This window comes from Rhinolophus sinicus, linkage group LG03, assembly GCF_036562045.2.
Source record: "Rhinolophus sinicus isolate RSC01 linkage group LG03, ASM3656204v1, whole genome shotgun sequence".
Taxonomy (NCBI): Eukaryota; Metazoa; Chordata; class Mammalia; order Chiroptera; family Rhinolophidae; genus Rhinolophus; species Rhinolophus sinicus.
The window spans coordinates 174,994,073-175,012,920 of NC_133753.1; the positions used below are offsets into that span (position 1 = coordinate 174,994,073).

General features: G+C 41.5%; 1 protein-coding gene and 1 pseudogene across 2 annotated transcripts in view; one reads left to right on the forward strand and one right to left on the reverse strand.

Moving 5' to 3' along the window:
• The window catches only part of WDR70 (WD repeat domain 70), a 237,968-nt gene that overhangs the window by 41,161 nt on the left and 177,959 nt on the right, over positions 1-18,848 (reverse strand). For both annotated transcript variants that reach the window (XM_074328991.1, XM_019737298.2), the window contains 2 exons: positions 3,757-3,856; positions 987-1,071 (listed from right to left, as the gene is read on the reverse strand). In XM_074328991.1, the coding sequence (XP_074185092.1) occupies positions 987-1,071; positions 3,757-3,856 (185 nt within the window). The remainder of the gene's footprint in view (positions 1-986; positions 1,072-3,756; positions 3,857-18,848) is intronic.
• On the forward strand, positions 5,924-6,855 carry LOC109450170 (cytochrome b-c1 complex subunit Rieske, mitochondrial; annotated as a pseudogene).

Below are 18,848 nucleotides of genomic sequence, written 5' to 3' on the forward strand. Positions count from 1 at the left end.
CTACCATCACTGCCACCTAAATAATTTGAGTTTTGTCAAGTCAAGCACCATGAAATTAGGAGCAGTTTGCACTGCTGGGACCTAACTGAGGGCTCTTGGTATTAGAGGTCCGGCCACCTGATTCTGAGTTATCTAAGACATGACCCAAAGAACTTATGTAGTTAGCATTACTCGTAGCAAGCATAATAATAGCTCAAGAAATTCTCATCAGCTATAAATTCATGTTAGTTTGTCCATCTGTTTGTCTTAAGAGATAAATGCCATGGCCAACAGATCACGCTAGAGTCAGCGATCTGTTATTATTCAGCTTCCTCCATTTGATGCTCCCATTACCTTCATGTCCTCCTTTTTGGTCATTATTTAATATACATGTGAGATTTCATTTCTACCAAAATAAAAAAATTTGTTCAGGCACCAACTGTAGGACTTAAAGGTCAGATTCCACCTCAGCTGCCTCAGCAAAATCTTTAAATGCTTTTCTCGTCAACTTAGTAGAATGGAGAAACAATGTTCAGCTGCCCAGAGCAAGACAGTTACTGAACCGCTGTCTAGAATGATGATAAAAAATTAAGAAAATGATATATAATAATGCTGCTAACTATTAAAAATTGCTTTGATGGTATAAGGGTTCAAATTTTAAAAGACAATAAATACGTAGCCCAACCTATCATTTATACAATATAAAAAGAACAAGCCCTAAAAATATCATTACTACCCAAAGACCTATGCATGCATCCAATAAATAAACACACACACACACACACGAATATGTACCATTGAAACTTCCAAAAAAAATTTCATAGGTCTAAAGAGTGTGCAAAAGGAAAAGGGAAATATAAAACGCAACTTTCAAAAAACCTGTTTCAATCACTCTTTAAGTCCCTTTTCTAGAAGATCTAAAAGACATGATATAAATGAACATTAAGGTGAAGAAATTTATTTTCCACTCTTTTATGCTTATCAAATATTAAAAATATGCTACTTACATTGGGAACATGGTGGGAAGACCCGAGGCTGAAAAAAGTGGCTTATTAAACTGTCGGATGTCCCATAACTTTAATGTATCATCACCTGATAGAGGAATGAGAAAGAAAAAAAAAGACAAAGTGAATTGTGCAAAAAGCACTACCTCCAAGTTTAGAGTTTGCTAAACTTAGCGTATTCACTATAAAAAGGAAGAAAAAACGGAAGGGAGGGAGGGAGGTAAGGAGATGTAACATGGGCATGTTTTACTTTTTTAACTGTTTGGGGAGCTTGAAAGCAGTCGTTGCAAGAAAAGTAGAAAGATATATGATCATGAATTGGCCGTCTAGAAATTACTTTCCAGATTGATGTAGCATCTGTAGGCTAAAAGGAACCCTAGAGAATCCACTCTAAAGAGTGATTTTAGAGCAGATGGCAGCTCCCCTGTGATATACATGAGCATAACCTGACTTCTTAAGAAGACATTAATTTAACAACCATCAGGACTGCAAATAGTTCAATTCACAACTGATTCTTTTTCCCACTAGAGTGTACCTGAAGCTATCCATTAATGTTATGGGGGTCCGCTATGTAATTCCCTTCCCTCCAGTGTAACTCTACTTGTGGCTATCATTCTTCACTTTGCTGGGAGTACAGCTTTTCCAAGCTATTTAAAGTATAATGCATATTCTTTTAAAAATCAATCATTTTTGTCTCACATTTCTATAGTGTTACTAACTCCTGACCAGAATGAAAGCCAGAACTCATACAAGTAACGACTTTGCTGTTCTTTCTCCCCAGAGTCCACAGCTGAGACCCGCCTCAACCCCTCGGGTCCAGTAAGGAATCAGTATCAGGCACAAGTGAGGTGAGTAGAGAGTTCAATAAAAACCCCCATTTTCTCCCCAGCGGTCCTTCCTCTGAAACCCAATTTTGGACAGGTGCACTAATCCACAATTGGCTGGACTAGGGACCTGCTTGTATTGGAATAACTTTGTAAGACTCACCTTTTTGCTTTAGTCTTAAAAAAAAAAAAAGGTTATATCTGTTCACAATTCGCAAACAATAAGAAAACATTAACCTCCATTAAACAGTTTAGCTAATCTGGTTGGTTCTGGAGCTAGCAAGAGCACCTTACAACACCCTGTGGACTCTGCTGAACAGCCTTCCATCTGCTGTATTGTAGACACTCAGGAAGGAAAGTGATGAAGTACAGTATACACGTGGTGGTGACAACATGTTACCCAATAGCTACTACAGGATGGAAGGGGAAGGTAAGCGTCGTCACCAAAATGACTTTGCCTGAAATGGAATTAGCCCTGTACTTCTAAGGCAGTGATTATCAGCTGGGTCGAGGCTGGCCTGTTTTAGAATCCTCTGGGAAGAATTTTCAAAGTATGCTTCCCCCTTATTCCCCTCTCCTCTCCCCACTCCACCTGGGAGATTTGGATATACTACTCTAAGGTTGCAAGAGTGAATGTGAGAATTTCCAGTAGAGCATTTATCTTTTGAAAAACTTTCCCAGGGGACTCAGAAACACTCTTAGGGTAAGAACCACTGTTTGTAAGAGTATATACAGTCTTAATTAAAAGTCATCTTAGACTCGAGTAGCAGGTTACAATGGATGGACCAAAATACATTATTTTATACATATCCACCTTCACCATGTATACCACGAACAGGAAACACGTGTACATGTGCTTGATTTATTTGACTAATGTAAGTGAGGGTAGTTTGAATATAACAGATAAGGCCTCTTGGAAGCAAAGAGAACCTGAATGGAATTCCCGAGGGTACAAGGACATGAACTGGTTAAACTGAGGGGAAAGCTGGGCCACGTCTCCTCATCTCCTTCTCACTTCCACTACCCTCTACATCAGGTTATAAATTATTTCAGGAAAGGAACTCTGTCTATGAGGTTCACAGTTTATACCCATCACCTAGCATTAACAGTAGCTCAGAGTAGTTGCTCAATATATAGTAGTTAAGTGAATGAATGACTAAATGTGGTGCTGCTAAATTAATTTGGCCTACAGAATCAAAACTAAATCTTTTATGTGGTATTTAACACCATCTGTAACATGGCTTCAACCTACTTACCCTACTGTTTCTTTTCTCTCCCCACAAATAGGCCTCCTGGAAGATCCTCTGTTATGTCCCACACTTCTTCATAATGCTTTGCTCATAAGCTGCCCTCACTATTCTTTTATTTCCTTCTAGCAACACACAGCTTATCCAAGTGAGAAAGATTTAGCCAAAAATTAGAAACAACCTATATTCAACCATCTGAGTGTGGATCAGTAAACTTATAATCGACAACACACAACTGCATAGCTATTAAAAAGTAACATCCAGGTATATAATCTTTTTTAACCAAATTGAGTTAGTGTGTGAACTGGAAAGAAAAAAAATCAATGGTAAACAAATAGAAGACTTTGAAATACCAGACCCAGACCATAAAATGGTACAAAATAATATAAATCATCATCTACAAAATTCCATAAGATAGAGGCAAAGTCATCCTTGCAGCCTTCAAACTCTGATGTAATTTGAAGCTAAAATAAAAACTTAGTCACCAAAGTATCTATTTTCTAAACTTTATTTGATACTTTTTAATAAAACAATATTGCCAAGTTGGAAATGCATTTTCATGAAAAAAAATCAGACTGGCTAAATACATTAACAGAAGCACAGCTAGCTTTACTAAGCACTAGAATATCAGTGTGACATTTGTTAGAGTTAACTATGAGTTGTATATAGCAACACATTAAAAAAAAGAAGTTTTTAACCTACCTCCACGAGAGGCAAGGACATTTCCATCATAGGAAAAAGTCACACAAGAAGTGTCCGTGCCCGGGTCGTGGGCCTGTTTATAGTGGAATTTAGGATGAACCTGTTTGAGAAGAAAAGCAAAATGGTCACATGTCATCTGAATTCAAATGAGAACGTTTTTGTGGCAAGAATATTTCACTTTATCATCCAGAAAATGATATATACATCTATATGTAAAATATTAATTTTACCTGATTATGGTTTTCTTTATTCTGGGGAAAAAAATTTCAAAAGGTTTTTAAAAACATCTATTTGCTTTAATAAGAGGAACAAAAAGAGATAAGGTAAGTCCTAGGAGGAGATATTTTTCAGACTACCTTAGCAAGCTCTGAGCAACTCAAGATTACCACAGCATTTAGTTTTCCTTAATATACTTACAAAGTACATTATATAGTTATGGGGACCATTCCCTATAGTAATCTGAAAGAGTAGATATGAATAAAAATTACAGATGAACATATCATTTATTAACTCCAAAATATCATTGTATTCTTAGTATATGCCAGACACTGTGCATGTGGTTATAGGTCTTGAACTGTCTTTAATGTGCCTATAGGATAATGTTGCTGAAGGTGACTATGACGACGACAATGATGACGGTGAAGATGATGATGATGAAAATGATGATGACAGCTAACCCCCCATACAATGCTTATTATCTCCTAGGCACTATATCCTTTACTATCTTGCCTATTTAATTTTCACAATCACTCTACAAGTTAGGTTCTACCATGATCATCTCCATTTTATAGATCAGGAAACTGAAACACAGACATGAAACACCTTGTCCCATGGCTAGCAAGCGGCGGAGTTGGGAGTATGAGCCAAAAAGCCTGCTCTTAAACACTATACCACACTCCTCCTCTGCTGATTCATGTTCATGGTCTTTTTACTTCTACTGTCGCTTCTGCATGGTTAATGACTTATAAAATAACTCTACTAACATGGCCATTCAGCTATGACTCAGTAACCGACATAGGCCAAAGTACTAGGGAGTCGATTAGCCCACATCCACCAGGCTGGATAATTCCACAGTGAGTTGACAGGGACACTGTAGCAATGACAGCATGTAGGTTTCTCCTAGGAGCCACAGGGATAGGAATACAAGTGACCCCCTCTCCATTGGTCTTGCAGAAAACCCAACAAAGAATGAGTCACAAAATAGCTCATAAACATCAGCCTCCCAACAATATCACTGATACACCATCACTGAGCTTCCACCTAAAAGCTTCTAGTGATGAGCACACTACCTCACATAAGCAGGCAGTTTTGTTTGTTTGTTTTAATAATTTGTATATACTGAGTTAAAATTTTCCCCTCTCTTCTTCTGGGTGACAGTCTTACAAATTTGCATTAAAGACATTTAAATATGATACCTCTACCTTTCACAGATACAAATAATTCATTGATTCAACCTTTTTTCATTAGGTATCAACTGTATGGCAGACACGAGGTTAAGCAGAGAAACCCAACGTGCCGAGATAAGCATAGCATGGCTTCTCTCCTCAGAGCTGACAGTCCCCTGAAAGGACATGGATGAGCATACAGAGTGACAAGTGGCACAATGGGGAAGTATAAAGTACTACTTGAGCCCTGATGAGAGGTTCTTAACCCAAACTTGAGAATAGGGGCAAAAGAGAGGCAAAAAGAACCTACTCTGGGTGGTAAACACACAATGCAATATATAGATGATGTATTATAAATTGTACGCTTGAAACCTAGATAATTTTACTAACCAATGTCATCCCAATAAATCTAATTAAAATTAAGGGGAAAAAAAGAAATCAGACACCCAGTGGACAAAGTAAGAGTTAGCAGACGAAGAAGAAGCAGGATGCAGGGACAAGAAAGAGTATTCCACTCAGAGAACTGTGTAGGCAGAATTTTGATCGCTAAGACTTCCGCCCCCTGCTGTTATGCCCATGAATGTGCTACTCTACATGGCAAAAGGGACTTAAGTCCCTTAAAGTTACTAATTAGTTAAAATAGGGAGATTATCCTGGATTATCCAGGTGGGATTGAAGCAGTCACTAAAGTGAGTCCTTAAAAGAAGAGCTCTCTCCTGGCTGAGGACAGAAGAGGAAGCCACAGAGAAGAGTAAATCAGGGTGTTTAGAGCAGCTGCTGCCATGTTGTTGGTCACAGACCGACTGGGCCCATTCGCGCCCATCCAGTCAGTCCTGTCCCGCAGGGTGGCAGGTGCGCTGTGGCCCCTGGTACAGGCTGCAGTGCCCACCGCCTTGGAGCCGCCAGTGCTGGGCGTGCGGCGGCCCTTCCTCTGCCAGCCTTGGGTCATTGCTGTGGGCCTCAATGTCCCTGCTTCTGCCCCTTATTCCCATACAGACATCAGAGTGCCTGACTGCTCTGATTATCGTCGCACTGAAGTGTTAGATAGAACAAAGTCTTCAAAAGAGAGCTCTAAGGCTAGAACAGGTTTCTCCTATTTGGTAACTGCACCAACTACTGTGGCTGTGGCATATGCTACCAAGAATGCCATCTCCCAGTTTGTTTCTAGCATCAGTACTGCGGCCGATGTGTTGCTCATGTCATAAATCGAAATCAAGTTATCCAATATTCCAGAAGGCAAGAAGAGGCTTTCAAATGGAGAGGCAAACTTCTGTTTGTGCTCCACAGAATCAAGAAGGAAACGGACCAGGAAGCTGCCATTGAAGTGTCCCAGTTGAGGGACCCACAGCACGATTTAGAGCAAGTAAAGAAACCTGAATGGATTATCCTGATAGGTGTTTGCACTCATCTTGGTTGTGTGCCCATTGCAAATGCAGGAGATTGGGGTGTGACCTTGTCATGGGTCACGCTATGATGCGTCTGGCAGGATCGGATGGGGTCTGTACCTCTTAACCTTGAAGTTCCCTCACATGAGTTCCCCAGTGATAATACAGTGATTGTCGGCGAGGGCCCTGAACTCAAGTCACAGGCTCGTTCAGTCTTCATGTCACCTCAGGAGTGTTATTTGAGAGCAAGCCAGCTGTACTTCAAATTGGTTGATTTAACATTTCTAAGGATTGCTAAGAATGTATTTGCAAATGTCAGTATGAAGTAAGTCGAAGTTAATGTTGCATACTTTCAAGCATTCACCTAATGCAGCCACTGCTAACACTGCTGAATTAGGAAAAAAGAGTAAATCAGAGAGGGGAGTGTTTGACATGCCACTGTAGACTTAAGAGATGCGTCCAGGAAACGGAGATCTTGATTTTGCCGATAACCAGCAAGATGAAAAGACGACCCTGAACCCCAGAAGAGAGCCACAGCCCAGGCCAACACTTTGGTTTTAGCCTGGTGACATCCTAAGAAGAAAATCCAACTACACCATGACAGACTTCTTATCTACAGAAACTGTAAAATAATAATTGGTATTTTTAAGTGACTAAATTTCCGGTGGTTTGCTAAGAAACCATAGAAGACTAACACATGCATACTGGAAGGCCCAAAGGTAAAAGAGCTGGCTGCACTGCAAGAACTGAAAGAAGTGAACTGTGAGTAGAGGGAAAGGAGAGGTGGGGAGATGATGTGAAAAAGGCCCAGACCACCAGGGGCCTTGCAGGCCGGTTAAGGGCCAACATTTTATCCTGAAGCAAAAAGAAGCTGCTGGGGGAGCTTTCCCAGTGGAGTAGCATGACTATGTTTGCTTACTTTTAAAAGATTATTCTGGACCCATGTGGAGAACAGGTTGGGAAAAGTTTGTTCCTGGAAAAAACAAAACGCTGCTACCAACCTCAACCAGGAAAATCTACCACCTCATTATAGTTCACCAAGTGATCAATGACTAAACTCTAAATAAAGGTTTTGAAAGCTACTGTAGTGGTAACAGTTTTACCAAAAAGTCCTATATTTAAATTTGGCATCTCAGTGAAATTAACTTAGCTCTTTTTTTAAATTTGTTTGAAATGTTTTGTTTGTTTTTAATGGTAAGAAATACAAATATACATCTAAACAGAAAGACGAGCCACAGTTCAGGAGACAGTAAGGCAGTGTCTGATAAAAAGAGCACTGGGCCCGGACCAAGAGATAGGAAATCTACACCTAATTCAGTCAAAACCTGGCAGTGCCACTGGGGACAAATTACTTAACCTCTCAGATCACAATTCTATCTTCTGTAAACTAAATAATTGACCTGGATGATTTCTAAGATTACTTACAGCATTATTATTCTTAGTGAAAAGACAAAAGCCGGTAAATACATAATATTTTTATAGTTTGACTAACTGACCAATATGTACATTCCTAATAGGACAAAGTAGATCTTGAATGCCAATATTCGAAACTACAAATGCACATATACATACAGACATGTACGTATACATATACCAGTACAGTGGGATAAAGAACCTTAAGAGGTGTAGCATCCAAAGGAATCATAACTGTAAACTTCAGCACGAGCCCAGAAGCAAGCAGGTAGTTCCATTTGTTAGCCTAATTCTAATCCTTGTTGCCCCAGAGGGGAGAGATGGTGTTGTGAATCTGCTGCTTCCTACATTGGTCTTGCTTCCCCTGTTCTTTTTACTGCCCTGAGTAAGATTCTAGGGTTTAAAGACAAAAAGTCATGTGGTGCTCAAGTAAAGAAAACGTGATCTGTTTCGAAACTTAAGAAAAGATTCCGCTGGACCTAACAGGTGACAGTGCAAATGCAATGCAATGAACTGAATGGGAACAAGCGATTTGGACTGCAGTTGACTTTGCCTTAATCTAATAATAAAGGACTGAACCACATATTCATCTGCTACACTTTTATATCTCCTCCCGAAGGTACTACTTTAGATGGCCATCATGGAGGAGACTGGGTGTTTTGAAGCTTTGACAATTCATGTTTTATAATGCAGAGTGAATATATATGATGCAGAATATATGTAATGCAGAAAGAGCCAACAAACAAGCCCCACCCTGTCTTTCTGACTTCCCGTGATATTTTCTACTGATAGATTTACATCTTAGTGCAACACCCTTTAAAGTAGCATATTATGCATAATATGACTGCATATTAATAATTAAGGAGAGAAAGAGATTGTATTCAAAAGAATCTATGAGTGTTTCCTCTTTTAAAGGACCTAATATAACAGAGGCAAAATGTCCTCACATGAGACGGACCGCTCACAGATTCTGTGTGAAAAGGGCTGTTCTATTATTAACTTCACTTTAACAAAAGTTTATTCCAATGAAATAGATTGCCAGAGGGGATCTTAAACTTGCATAAAACATCAACACCCAGACAGTCCATGATGACAAATACCCTCACACTCTGAAAACAAAGTCAGCCTGACTGAACAACACTTCTGGCACAATGTGGGAAATCTAAAACTGCAACTTTTCCTTTAACTGTTTTTACAATCATCCTAGGCAAAGAACATTGTTCTTTAGGGAAGTTGAGTTATTAACTCCTTTATATAGGTTTCCTATTTTTAGGAGTGCCTTATGTTATGATTTGGAGAGTATCAAGTCTCAAATAGTCATAGTGATGGAAAACGCAAGCACAAAAACCCAGAGTTTTAAATGGCCTGAGATCATACAGTATAAACTCCCAACTAGCAAAATTGTCCCTAAATCCCTTCTCAGCAGATGGTTATGGAGCCTCTACCAGTACCAAACTCACTACATAACAAGCAACATCAGCCCATTTCTGGGTGTTTCTAATTGGCAACACCTTTCTTAATCTGGGTCCAAGAGTCCCTCCTTCTAACATCTGCTTATAAGTCCTGGTCCTGCCTTCTGTGGCTCTGCTGACTAATTCTAGTGTTTCTTCTCTGATGGAGTCTGGCAGATTCTCAAAGAAAAATATGATGCCTTACACAAAAACTTAAACATATTTTTAAAATATTCCACAAAGTCTGTCACTTCCTGAAATCCTGAATAATCCAAACATTCTACAGTGGTTCCAATGGTCGGTGAGTGTACACCCAGCCGCTTGCCTGGATCCCAGTATCATTCTACGGCTCCAGTGTGTGTGCATCAATGCAAGAGGAAGGACAGCCCGCAAAATGATCAAAACATGTTTTGTAATGAATAGAAACAGTGGAATAAACTAGTTTAAATAAGAGAAATGTCACGAATTGCTGGGCTGAAAAGAGAAATATCTAATGGAAAGAATACTGGTCCTAGAGCCATGCCAACTGGATCCAAAATTACACCTTAACTACATTTTCGTTTGACCCTGGCGTAGTTGCTTATCTGTCCCTCAGTTTATGAATCTTTAAATAACATGCCCTACATACTGTTTCAGTTCTACCCTTCTCCCCAACTCCCAAAGAGACTGAGTTACATTTGACCTACTGTCTCCCTGCCTTGGTCAGTATCACAAATGCAGCAAGTCTGTCATGGGTACCTCCTCTCAAAACGCTGCTGAAACGCACTGTGCTACCAAGACACAAACTCCAAGAGCAAGATGAAGCAAATGCTAGGCCATCTAACGAACTAGATGCAGTAACATTTGATTGTCCTTTCAAATCTATTTCTAGGACCTTCTCAATTAATTTAAATTTCCTTTCTCATTCATAAATTTTCATTCTATTTTCAAGCTTAGGGATAACCAAGCAATTCCAATCAATTCTATATTTCCAATCACATGTTAGGGTTGGATTCAAAATATGCCAGGGTTTTTCTAAGGGTCCAGATTAAAAAACAGAATATATACAGATCTAGACTGAATATAATTTCCTGAACACAATATACGTTTCTCTGATTTGGGAGACCTACTGCAAGGCTAATGAGGAGAATGTGTACAAGAGTACAGGGACTGTCATGTAAAGGTTCGCCCACACCCTATTCCCATGATGCCTTCACTTTAGTGAAGGAAAATGGACAATAAAACCTCTCCAGTTAATTCTCAAATTCTTGAAATTAATATATTGCATGAACATATGGTATAATGACAAAGAACACAGACTGTGGAGTTCGAATCCAGGCTCCACCACTTACCATCTACATGATCTTGGGCTAATCTCCCTATGCCTCTCTACGCCATCTACAAAATGAGAATAATAATAGTGCCCACTTCACAAGCTGTTGTGAGAATTTAATGACTCAATGCAAATGTGGCACATTCCTTTGCAATATGACTTTGCTGTTCTTTTATCGGAGATGAGGCATCTATTTCTCTACACCTTGAGTCTGGGTACGGACATGACTTAACACTCCTTTCTTTCCTCTCTCTTTCATAGGGGTATGACCTGCCTCATGCTCTGCCTCTCCCCTGCCTTCTCAGGCCCCCTCCCCATGTCCCCTTACAGGCCTTTCCTCAGTAAATCTCTTATGTGTTTAATCCTGTTTGGTGTCTGTCGTGCGGGAGACCCTGCTCGCTGCGCCATTTGTCGTGCGGGAGACTGTCGTGCTGGGAGGCCTGCGGGGTCTCTGCTCCCGCTCCCCATACAAGAACGCAGGATATGGTGAGGCCAAAAAGGAACACCCACGGAGCCATAGGTAGGGGAGTCATACCACTATATTCTCTCTGGCGGCACTATACTCTCACTGGAGGCTGGATCCACACTGTCCGCAAACCGCCATCCACGCTTGCCAGCCCAGCCGCCATCTTCTTGCTAGCCCCCATTCTTCTCTCTCCTCTTTCTGCTAGCGTAGCCACAGCAGTTATATTAGTGGCCAATGGCTCACTGGTTACAGCTGACGGCCAACTAGCCACAGCTGATGGCCATGCAATCACAGTTGATGGCCATTTACTACCTGAGCCAGGCACCTGTCTATGTGAGGCCGAGAGCCTGGAAACTACTTTCTGGGGCTCTGCCCCCACAGTGTCCGTTTCTCAGAGGACCTAGACTAACACGAGTGGTGCCAGGAGTGATCTGACAACACAGGTGTTAAGGTGAAAACCTGGGACTGCCTCATGCATCGCCTGGTAGGTAAGGAGGATATTATCCTAAGTGGAATATAGACCGCAGATACACTCTAGCCCTTGGTAGTGGTCCAGCTGCTACAGATTTCACTGGAGGTGACCTCAGAAAACTTCCTGGTGCAGAGGAATGTCCTTGTGGGTATGATGTTTTAGGCATTTAAAAGATATGGGAGGAACAATGCCTACAAAGACAATAATTGCTGGTTACTGCTAAGTCGTATGGATACCCTGCAGAGGGCTAATGGGAAACGGAGGACCATTAACAGTTAAAGATTAAGTGGCAGAACCAGAGGGCCACTTTAGTAGCTTTCAAAGAGGCCCTCGTCTCCTGTAGTGGAAGAGCAGACACAGCTGAGCAACATACAAAAGCAATCTGGTGGTTAGATTTATAGAGCTCCAGAGACATTTAAACGCTCAGCCAAGGCAGGTCTGCTATTCTAAGGTCAGAGCTCTAGTTGGGAAACCTGAGACCATGAAACATAAGGAGAGGATATTTGGATGGATGCCCATAGGATGCTGGATCTGCAGACCCCCCGGAACCCTCACAGAAATGGCCCGCTCTTGCCCCATAAGAGCTACAACTTCCTTTGCAATGGATGATGCTACAACTGTTCCACCTCCACAAGGCAGCAGGTACCTTCTCTTAGGATCTGCCCCTACCTCCTCTCCTGGCCCATGACTAGGCTAAGCCAATGACTAGGGTTGAAACCCAATATTACTAAGTTGCAGAAGTGGCTGGGCCTGATAAGAGAGAAGGCGATAGATCACACTAGAAGATGTGAGAATTAACTAGCAGCTACTGGCCGGAGCCATGAAGTAACCTTGAGTTTGGATTTTGAAGATGCTTAATCAACGGGGCCTTGATGTAAGATTACGTAAACAGGATTCATTGATTTGGGGGCACATTTTTTGACAAGGACACCAGGGGATGGGGCAACCTTGCTGCTAGGATGCTATCAGAGGCCTGGAAAAGTGATAGCCAATGTTGAGAAAAAGAAAAACACCTCAACTGCCCTGGCAGATGACAGAAAAGACTAAGAAGGCTGGGGGAAGTGGGCATGCGAGAGTGTATACATGGTATCAAGCCAGGAAACACAGAATATTATTTTCCATGGGAGGGCCCGGAGGAAATACCATTCACCAAAGGCCATCAGGAATGCACAGGTAAGAGGGAGCCAGCATCGCCAAGAAGTTCAGTGGCAGCTCTCCTCTGTAGCCCAGGATTAATGTCACAGAGGTGGGCCATCAACATCCATAGGGATGATGGAGCTTGAAGTAATAAAATCTGGGTTGCAGTGTTTAGTTGCTAGAAGCCAAAAAGCTGCAATGAATAGTGACTGACAAGGTCATAGAGGCAACCAAGGGGGCTTGATGTGCAGGGAGTTGTGGCTGTAGTTGACAGAACCTGGCATTCCTCTGAGCAGAAGACATGGGCGGACAACAAAGGCACTGCTTAATATTTATAATCGAAAAGAGAGACAAATGGAGGAGCAGGAGCCTAAGGGTAATCACCCCAATAAAAAGTCATGCTCCCTTGCTCTGTTTCCCTATCTGAGCCTATTTCAGATCAGGAGCCTACTGACTAGAGAGGTAACCAGATTCCAAAGAGGAAACACTGTGCTACTCAGTGGGACCATCATTTTAGTCCTCCCATGAAGGGATTACTGGTACAGACGTAAGTAGTAGTCCCAACGGCAGCTGCTGTGCTGAACGAGATATCAGAGCTGGTGCATGTTAACAAAGGCTTGGGGTGGCTTCGGATTAAGGACTTCCCATTGGCTTGGCCAAAGCTTTCTTAGAACTGCATGGCAGTCTTAGATGCTTCCTAGCCAACTCTTTCCTTCCTTCCTTCCTTCCTTCCTTCCTTCCTTCCTTCCTTCCTTCCTTCCTTCCTTCCTTCCTTCCCTCCCTCCCTCCCTCCCTCCCTCCCTCCCTCTTTCCTTCATAGGGGTCAAACCTGCATCACCATTTGATAGTCTCTAGTCTCCTCCGGTTCCCCACCCACTGTTCCCTTATGGGAGTTTTGGCAAGAAATCTCTGACATATCCAATGCCGCCTTAGCATCTGCTTCTTAGCATCCCTAACAACACAGGACATTAGCAAAGAAGACACGAGCAGAGACTTGTAAGGGCATATACATGGGGACTTGCTGTCTCGCTGCTTTTGGAATGCAGCTGCTTTGTGAAAAAACATGAGTTAGCTTCCTAGATAACCAGAGACATGTGCCCAATCATCCTTGTAGCACCAGCTCACATCTAGCCAACAGCCAGACACGTGGGTGAGGGCATCGTAGACCATCCAGCCCCAACGAAGCTATTATTAGGTTGGTACAAAAGTCATTGCGGTTTAAAAGGTTAAAAATAATTGCAAAAACTGCAATTACTTTTGCAACAACCTAATAGTTTAACTGCAAATGCAACAGAGAACCCAGGAGAAATCAACCAAGCCAGTTCAGACCCGAAGTACTGCCCAACGGACCCACAGAATCATGAAAATAATAAATATTCACTGTTCTAAGCTACTAAGTTTTAGGGTCGTTTGTTATGCAGCATGAGTTAATGCAATATATACAGGGTGTGACTAGTGCCTGACAGATAGCCAACATTATGTAAGTATTTGTCCTTATTTTAAGTTGGATGCTACTATACGGGCATTAATAACTTTTTTAAAAGTTCGATGCTCTCTCTTCTACCTTACTTAATTAGCATTCTGCCAAATAATATCTAACATAAACTAGTCCTGCAACCCTACAATTAAAATTTATTCAACTTTATCATGTCTTGTTCTTTATATAACCACCACACTCTTCTCTTGCCTTTTTGCATCTGTCTGTGAGAGCAAAAATTCTCTCTAGCAATGTTTCTTAATCCTTGCTATGGTTGCTTGTCATACCCATTGCCTCTAGATAGTTGTAGTCCGTTTCCAAACAGTTGCAGCCATTTCTTCTGTATATTATTTGAAACCAAATAAGACAGTGATTCCAGCAGACAATATTAAACAAGAGAAGAAAAATGCTTAAAAACAGCTCATTCTTGGAGGCCATGAGGGGAGGATTGTGTTTAAGTTGCTTTTCTTTACGGTACTAAGATGAAAGCTCTTTCCCCACATTTCTGATCCTTTCTTTCAAGTAGGTCAGCCTCAGATTCTTTCTTTCCCAGGCATGTCATCTGAACTCCAAGAACCCCAGTGAGCCTCAGAGTACAGTATAATATGTTACGCATCACATATCATGGTGCTTACAAGATGAACATACTTAATAAATATAGCAAATGAAACTCTGAACTTTTGAGCATGTTTCAAGGAAACAATATATTTCACAGTAAGCTGACAGTTTTCCAAGTTTCCAACTTTTCTAAAAAAGATAATTATTGTTCCAGCCAAGATGTTTTTTTCCTTCCCTCATTCCTTCCTTCTCTCTCTCTCCCCCTCTGTCCCTCCCTTCTCTTTTTTAAAGAAATAAGTTAGACAAAAGAAATGATATCTGACAAAGGTTTCTGAAAAGTACATTCACCATCCCCCATAAAAGTGTGATAATGAAATTTTTAGAATTCACATTTACAGTGTCAACCACGTTTACTGAGGACCCATTATACACACAAAAATGAGATATACAAACGGAGAGATGACAGGGAATTTTTTCCAAATGATGTGCAAGTTGGGAAAAGGAGAGAAACATGTAAAACCCTTATTCTCTCATAAAACATTCACTGCATCAACTTTCAGCCAGGTTTAGGGAGCATCAAAACGACTAAGAATTGGCCTGTGCCATAATGGAGAAGCTCACAGGTGAGAGAAAGATAGAGGGACAAACACAGAGGCACAGAGAACTAGTCAGCGTGAGCATGTATGACCATGGTTGAACTCTCCAGCCGCGTTCTCTGCTCTCAGTCCAGGTTCACTGTGTAACCACTGTGATTTCAGAAACCAGCTATGACTTAGCATTTATTTTTCGACTGTGTTTGGCAAAGAGATAGCCCAGCCTTCATTCATAACTAGATAATGTTGCAATTACATGCCTGTTTGGTCATCTCAAACCAGGTGACTGCAATGTGTGACTACCTAGGGCTCTATCTGATGACCAGCTGGACGCTGCAGCTGCAGCTGCAGGAGAAAGCTCAGCCACTGAGATGCGTGAGTCACAGGCAGAACATGACGCCACTGCTCTGGAATCTTCTGGCTCCCCATGTGCTTGCCACTTGAAATTCAAGGTGTTTACTTTAGTCTATAAAACAAACCCCTTATGGCTAAGGCACAAGTTACCTTCACATTAATCTTCCTTCTTATAAACCCTAGCTGAGAGCAGTTGGTAGAATAGTTAGGAACTGTAGAGTTATGCTTCAAGAAAACTTAGATGTAAAAAAATGTTAAAGCCCTACCGAAGATCCATGCTTTTAGAATTTCAAGAAGGCATAAGATGAAACTTTGGACTTTGACACTCCTTTACAATCTTGAGACATCATAGAGAATCATTTAAAGACGGGGATATTATCTGATTAGACCATTTAAATATCTGGTATATTTTACTGTTCTGATTTTAAACAAAGTATAATGTTTTTTCTAGGGAAAAATGAGGTAACAGAATCTCTTATGATATTCTGTAGGTTTCCAAGGGAGGATATCACCTAAATCACCAAGAGGGATGATTTAAGAAGAAAGTCCTTCCAGAGAGACAGTCCAAAAGCAGGGTTTCCCAGAGGATGTTTTGTGTAACATCAGCATGTCCAGGGGTGGGGTGGCGGGTGGGGGTCTTTCTATACTCAAGTAAGTCTGGGAAACTAGAGTTTATTTGCATGCCATGGCCTTGTCTTGAAGATTCGCAATGCACATTAGTATATTAAAAGCCAGAGTCTTTTAAATAGTAGTCCTAGAATAAATCAACCTCTTTAACATTTCCAAAACTTATTTGACTATGGAACCTTTTTTTTTTTTTTCCAGATAGTACATACTAACACAAATAGAACTAACGTTCTCTGGACTTTAATTGGGGAAACATGCATCTAAGGCAAGAGTCACTAAACTTTTACTGGAAAGGGCCAGACAGTAAATATTTTAGGCTTTGAGAACTGACTATACTGTCTCTGTTGCAACCATTCACTTCTGCTATTATAGCGTGAAAGCAGCCACAGGAAATGCATAAACAAATGGATGAAGCTGTGTTCCAATAAAACTTTATTTACAAAAAGAGGTGTTAGGCTGGATTTGGCCCACGGTGTGCTCACCTCTAATCTAGAGAGCACAAAAATCTTAGGAAAAGGCACTCAATCTGTAAAATCACTGTTACATAAACTAAAGGCTTTCTCGTGATGCAATAATAATTTTAACTTGTAACACTTAATAGTGGTGGGAATAATAATGACAACAGGTATGTTTATTGAACACGCTGCTACTTTGTGCAGTAAAACATACATCTTCTAATTTCATTCTTAAAACAAGCTTCCTGAGGTGTGTAATTATTATGTCATTTTACAAACAAAAAAACCTTAGGCTTAGCGAGGTAACTTACCCAAAGACAGGTAACTAAGTGAATTGTCGGAGCAAAAATTCAAACCCTGATTCTAACTACAGAAACTACTCTTCACTAAAACACCTCTTTTTGCTTATTTATTTATATGTATTATGTGTGTGTGTGTTTGTGTTTATTAGTTGCCAGGTATCTTTTGGATTTGTATAGATTATTCTAGTAATGGCCCTAAATGAATTGCATTTCCTTATATCCTCAGGAAGGGCAGTGCAAGAAGAGAGATGGATAACAGGAAGTAACTTCTTTCTCCTTCAGACTATATAACAGTTTTTTTACGCTAGTAGGGATTTCTGAAACAAATTCTAATAGGTTGGTGCAAACGTAATTGCGGTTTTTGCAATTATTTTTAACTTTTTAAACCGCAATTACTTTTGCACCAATCTAATATTACAAATTCCTCCTAAGGCAGAAGCTAGTAGTCTTTAATCCACACACACGCAGTAAAAATCACAAACCAGTCCTTTTTCACCCCCCTCTAGTCCCAGTCAAAGGGTCTGGTACATGATAATAGCAGCTAACATTTATTGGGCATTTACTATGGGCTATATACTATCCTAAGTGCAGGGTATGTATTAACCCCTTCAATCTTCCAGCAACCTTATGAGGGAAATACTATTATTATCTCCACTTTTCAGGGAGGACGTGGAGGTGCAGAAAGGTAAGGTTAATTGCCCAAGGTCAGGTGGTCAGTAAGTGGCAGAGCCAGGATTTGAACCCAGGCAATCTGGCTCCAGGGCCTACACTCTTCACCGCCTCTATAGACATACAGACCACGGCTCTTCTGACCTCAGGCTCCCTCTGCTCTGGCCCCCATTTATAAGCGAGGTGGGCCTGGACTCTGCGCAGCACCCTTGCTGTTTCCTTACTAGGCCAGCCCTCTCCCCAACCACGAAGGGAGTGTGAAGGAGAAAGGTGAAGAAGTGCAGCAAGCGAGCGAAAGGTGGGGCGGGGAGGAGCCCTCCACCACTTTCTGGAAACAGATGAAACCCTTGCCAATGACTAAACAACCCAACTCCAGATCACTGGTTAAATTCAGTCCATAAGCATAGGCTGATTAGCCCTGACTCAAGATCCCATCCAGAGGCCCTAAAGTAACTTAAAACTTGGTAAATAACACAAGTTACAGCTGGCGGTGAGGAAATCCCACTAACTGCTGTGGATCTCCTTAGTTGTGCACTGTATGTTCCGTTTCCTCCTCCATCTTTACTCTTTAGTTTGGGGTGACAGGAGTTAGGATCTTAGACTGTCTCTATCACGTAAGAAGCACAAATGTGAACACAAGTGCAGCTTTCACTTCAGCTCTTTAATTGAAGAGGAGCTTGAAAGCACTATGCCAACACCGGAAGCACAGTGCCGCGGAATGACCTGCCTAGACAGGAGGGAAAGCCCTGGCAGTCACCCCTTTGAAGTCCAGCTGCCTGAGATTCACTGGCAGGCGACCTTCAAAGCAAGCCGATGCTTCCTTCCCTCAGCCTGGCCGCCAAGCTTCCCGGGCAGCTGGGCAGATTTAGCCACTCTCTGCCCAGCTGTCTGTGAACTCTGGCAGCCAGTTCAAGTGAGGGATAGAGAGGTGGTGGAGAAGGGAGGGGGAGGAAGAGGGAGTGGTGGGGGGAGGACGGCGGCGAGCCGAGTGGCGCCAGGGCAAAGAGGATGCTGGGTCTCCTTGGAGCCAACCTTA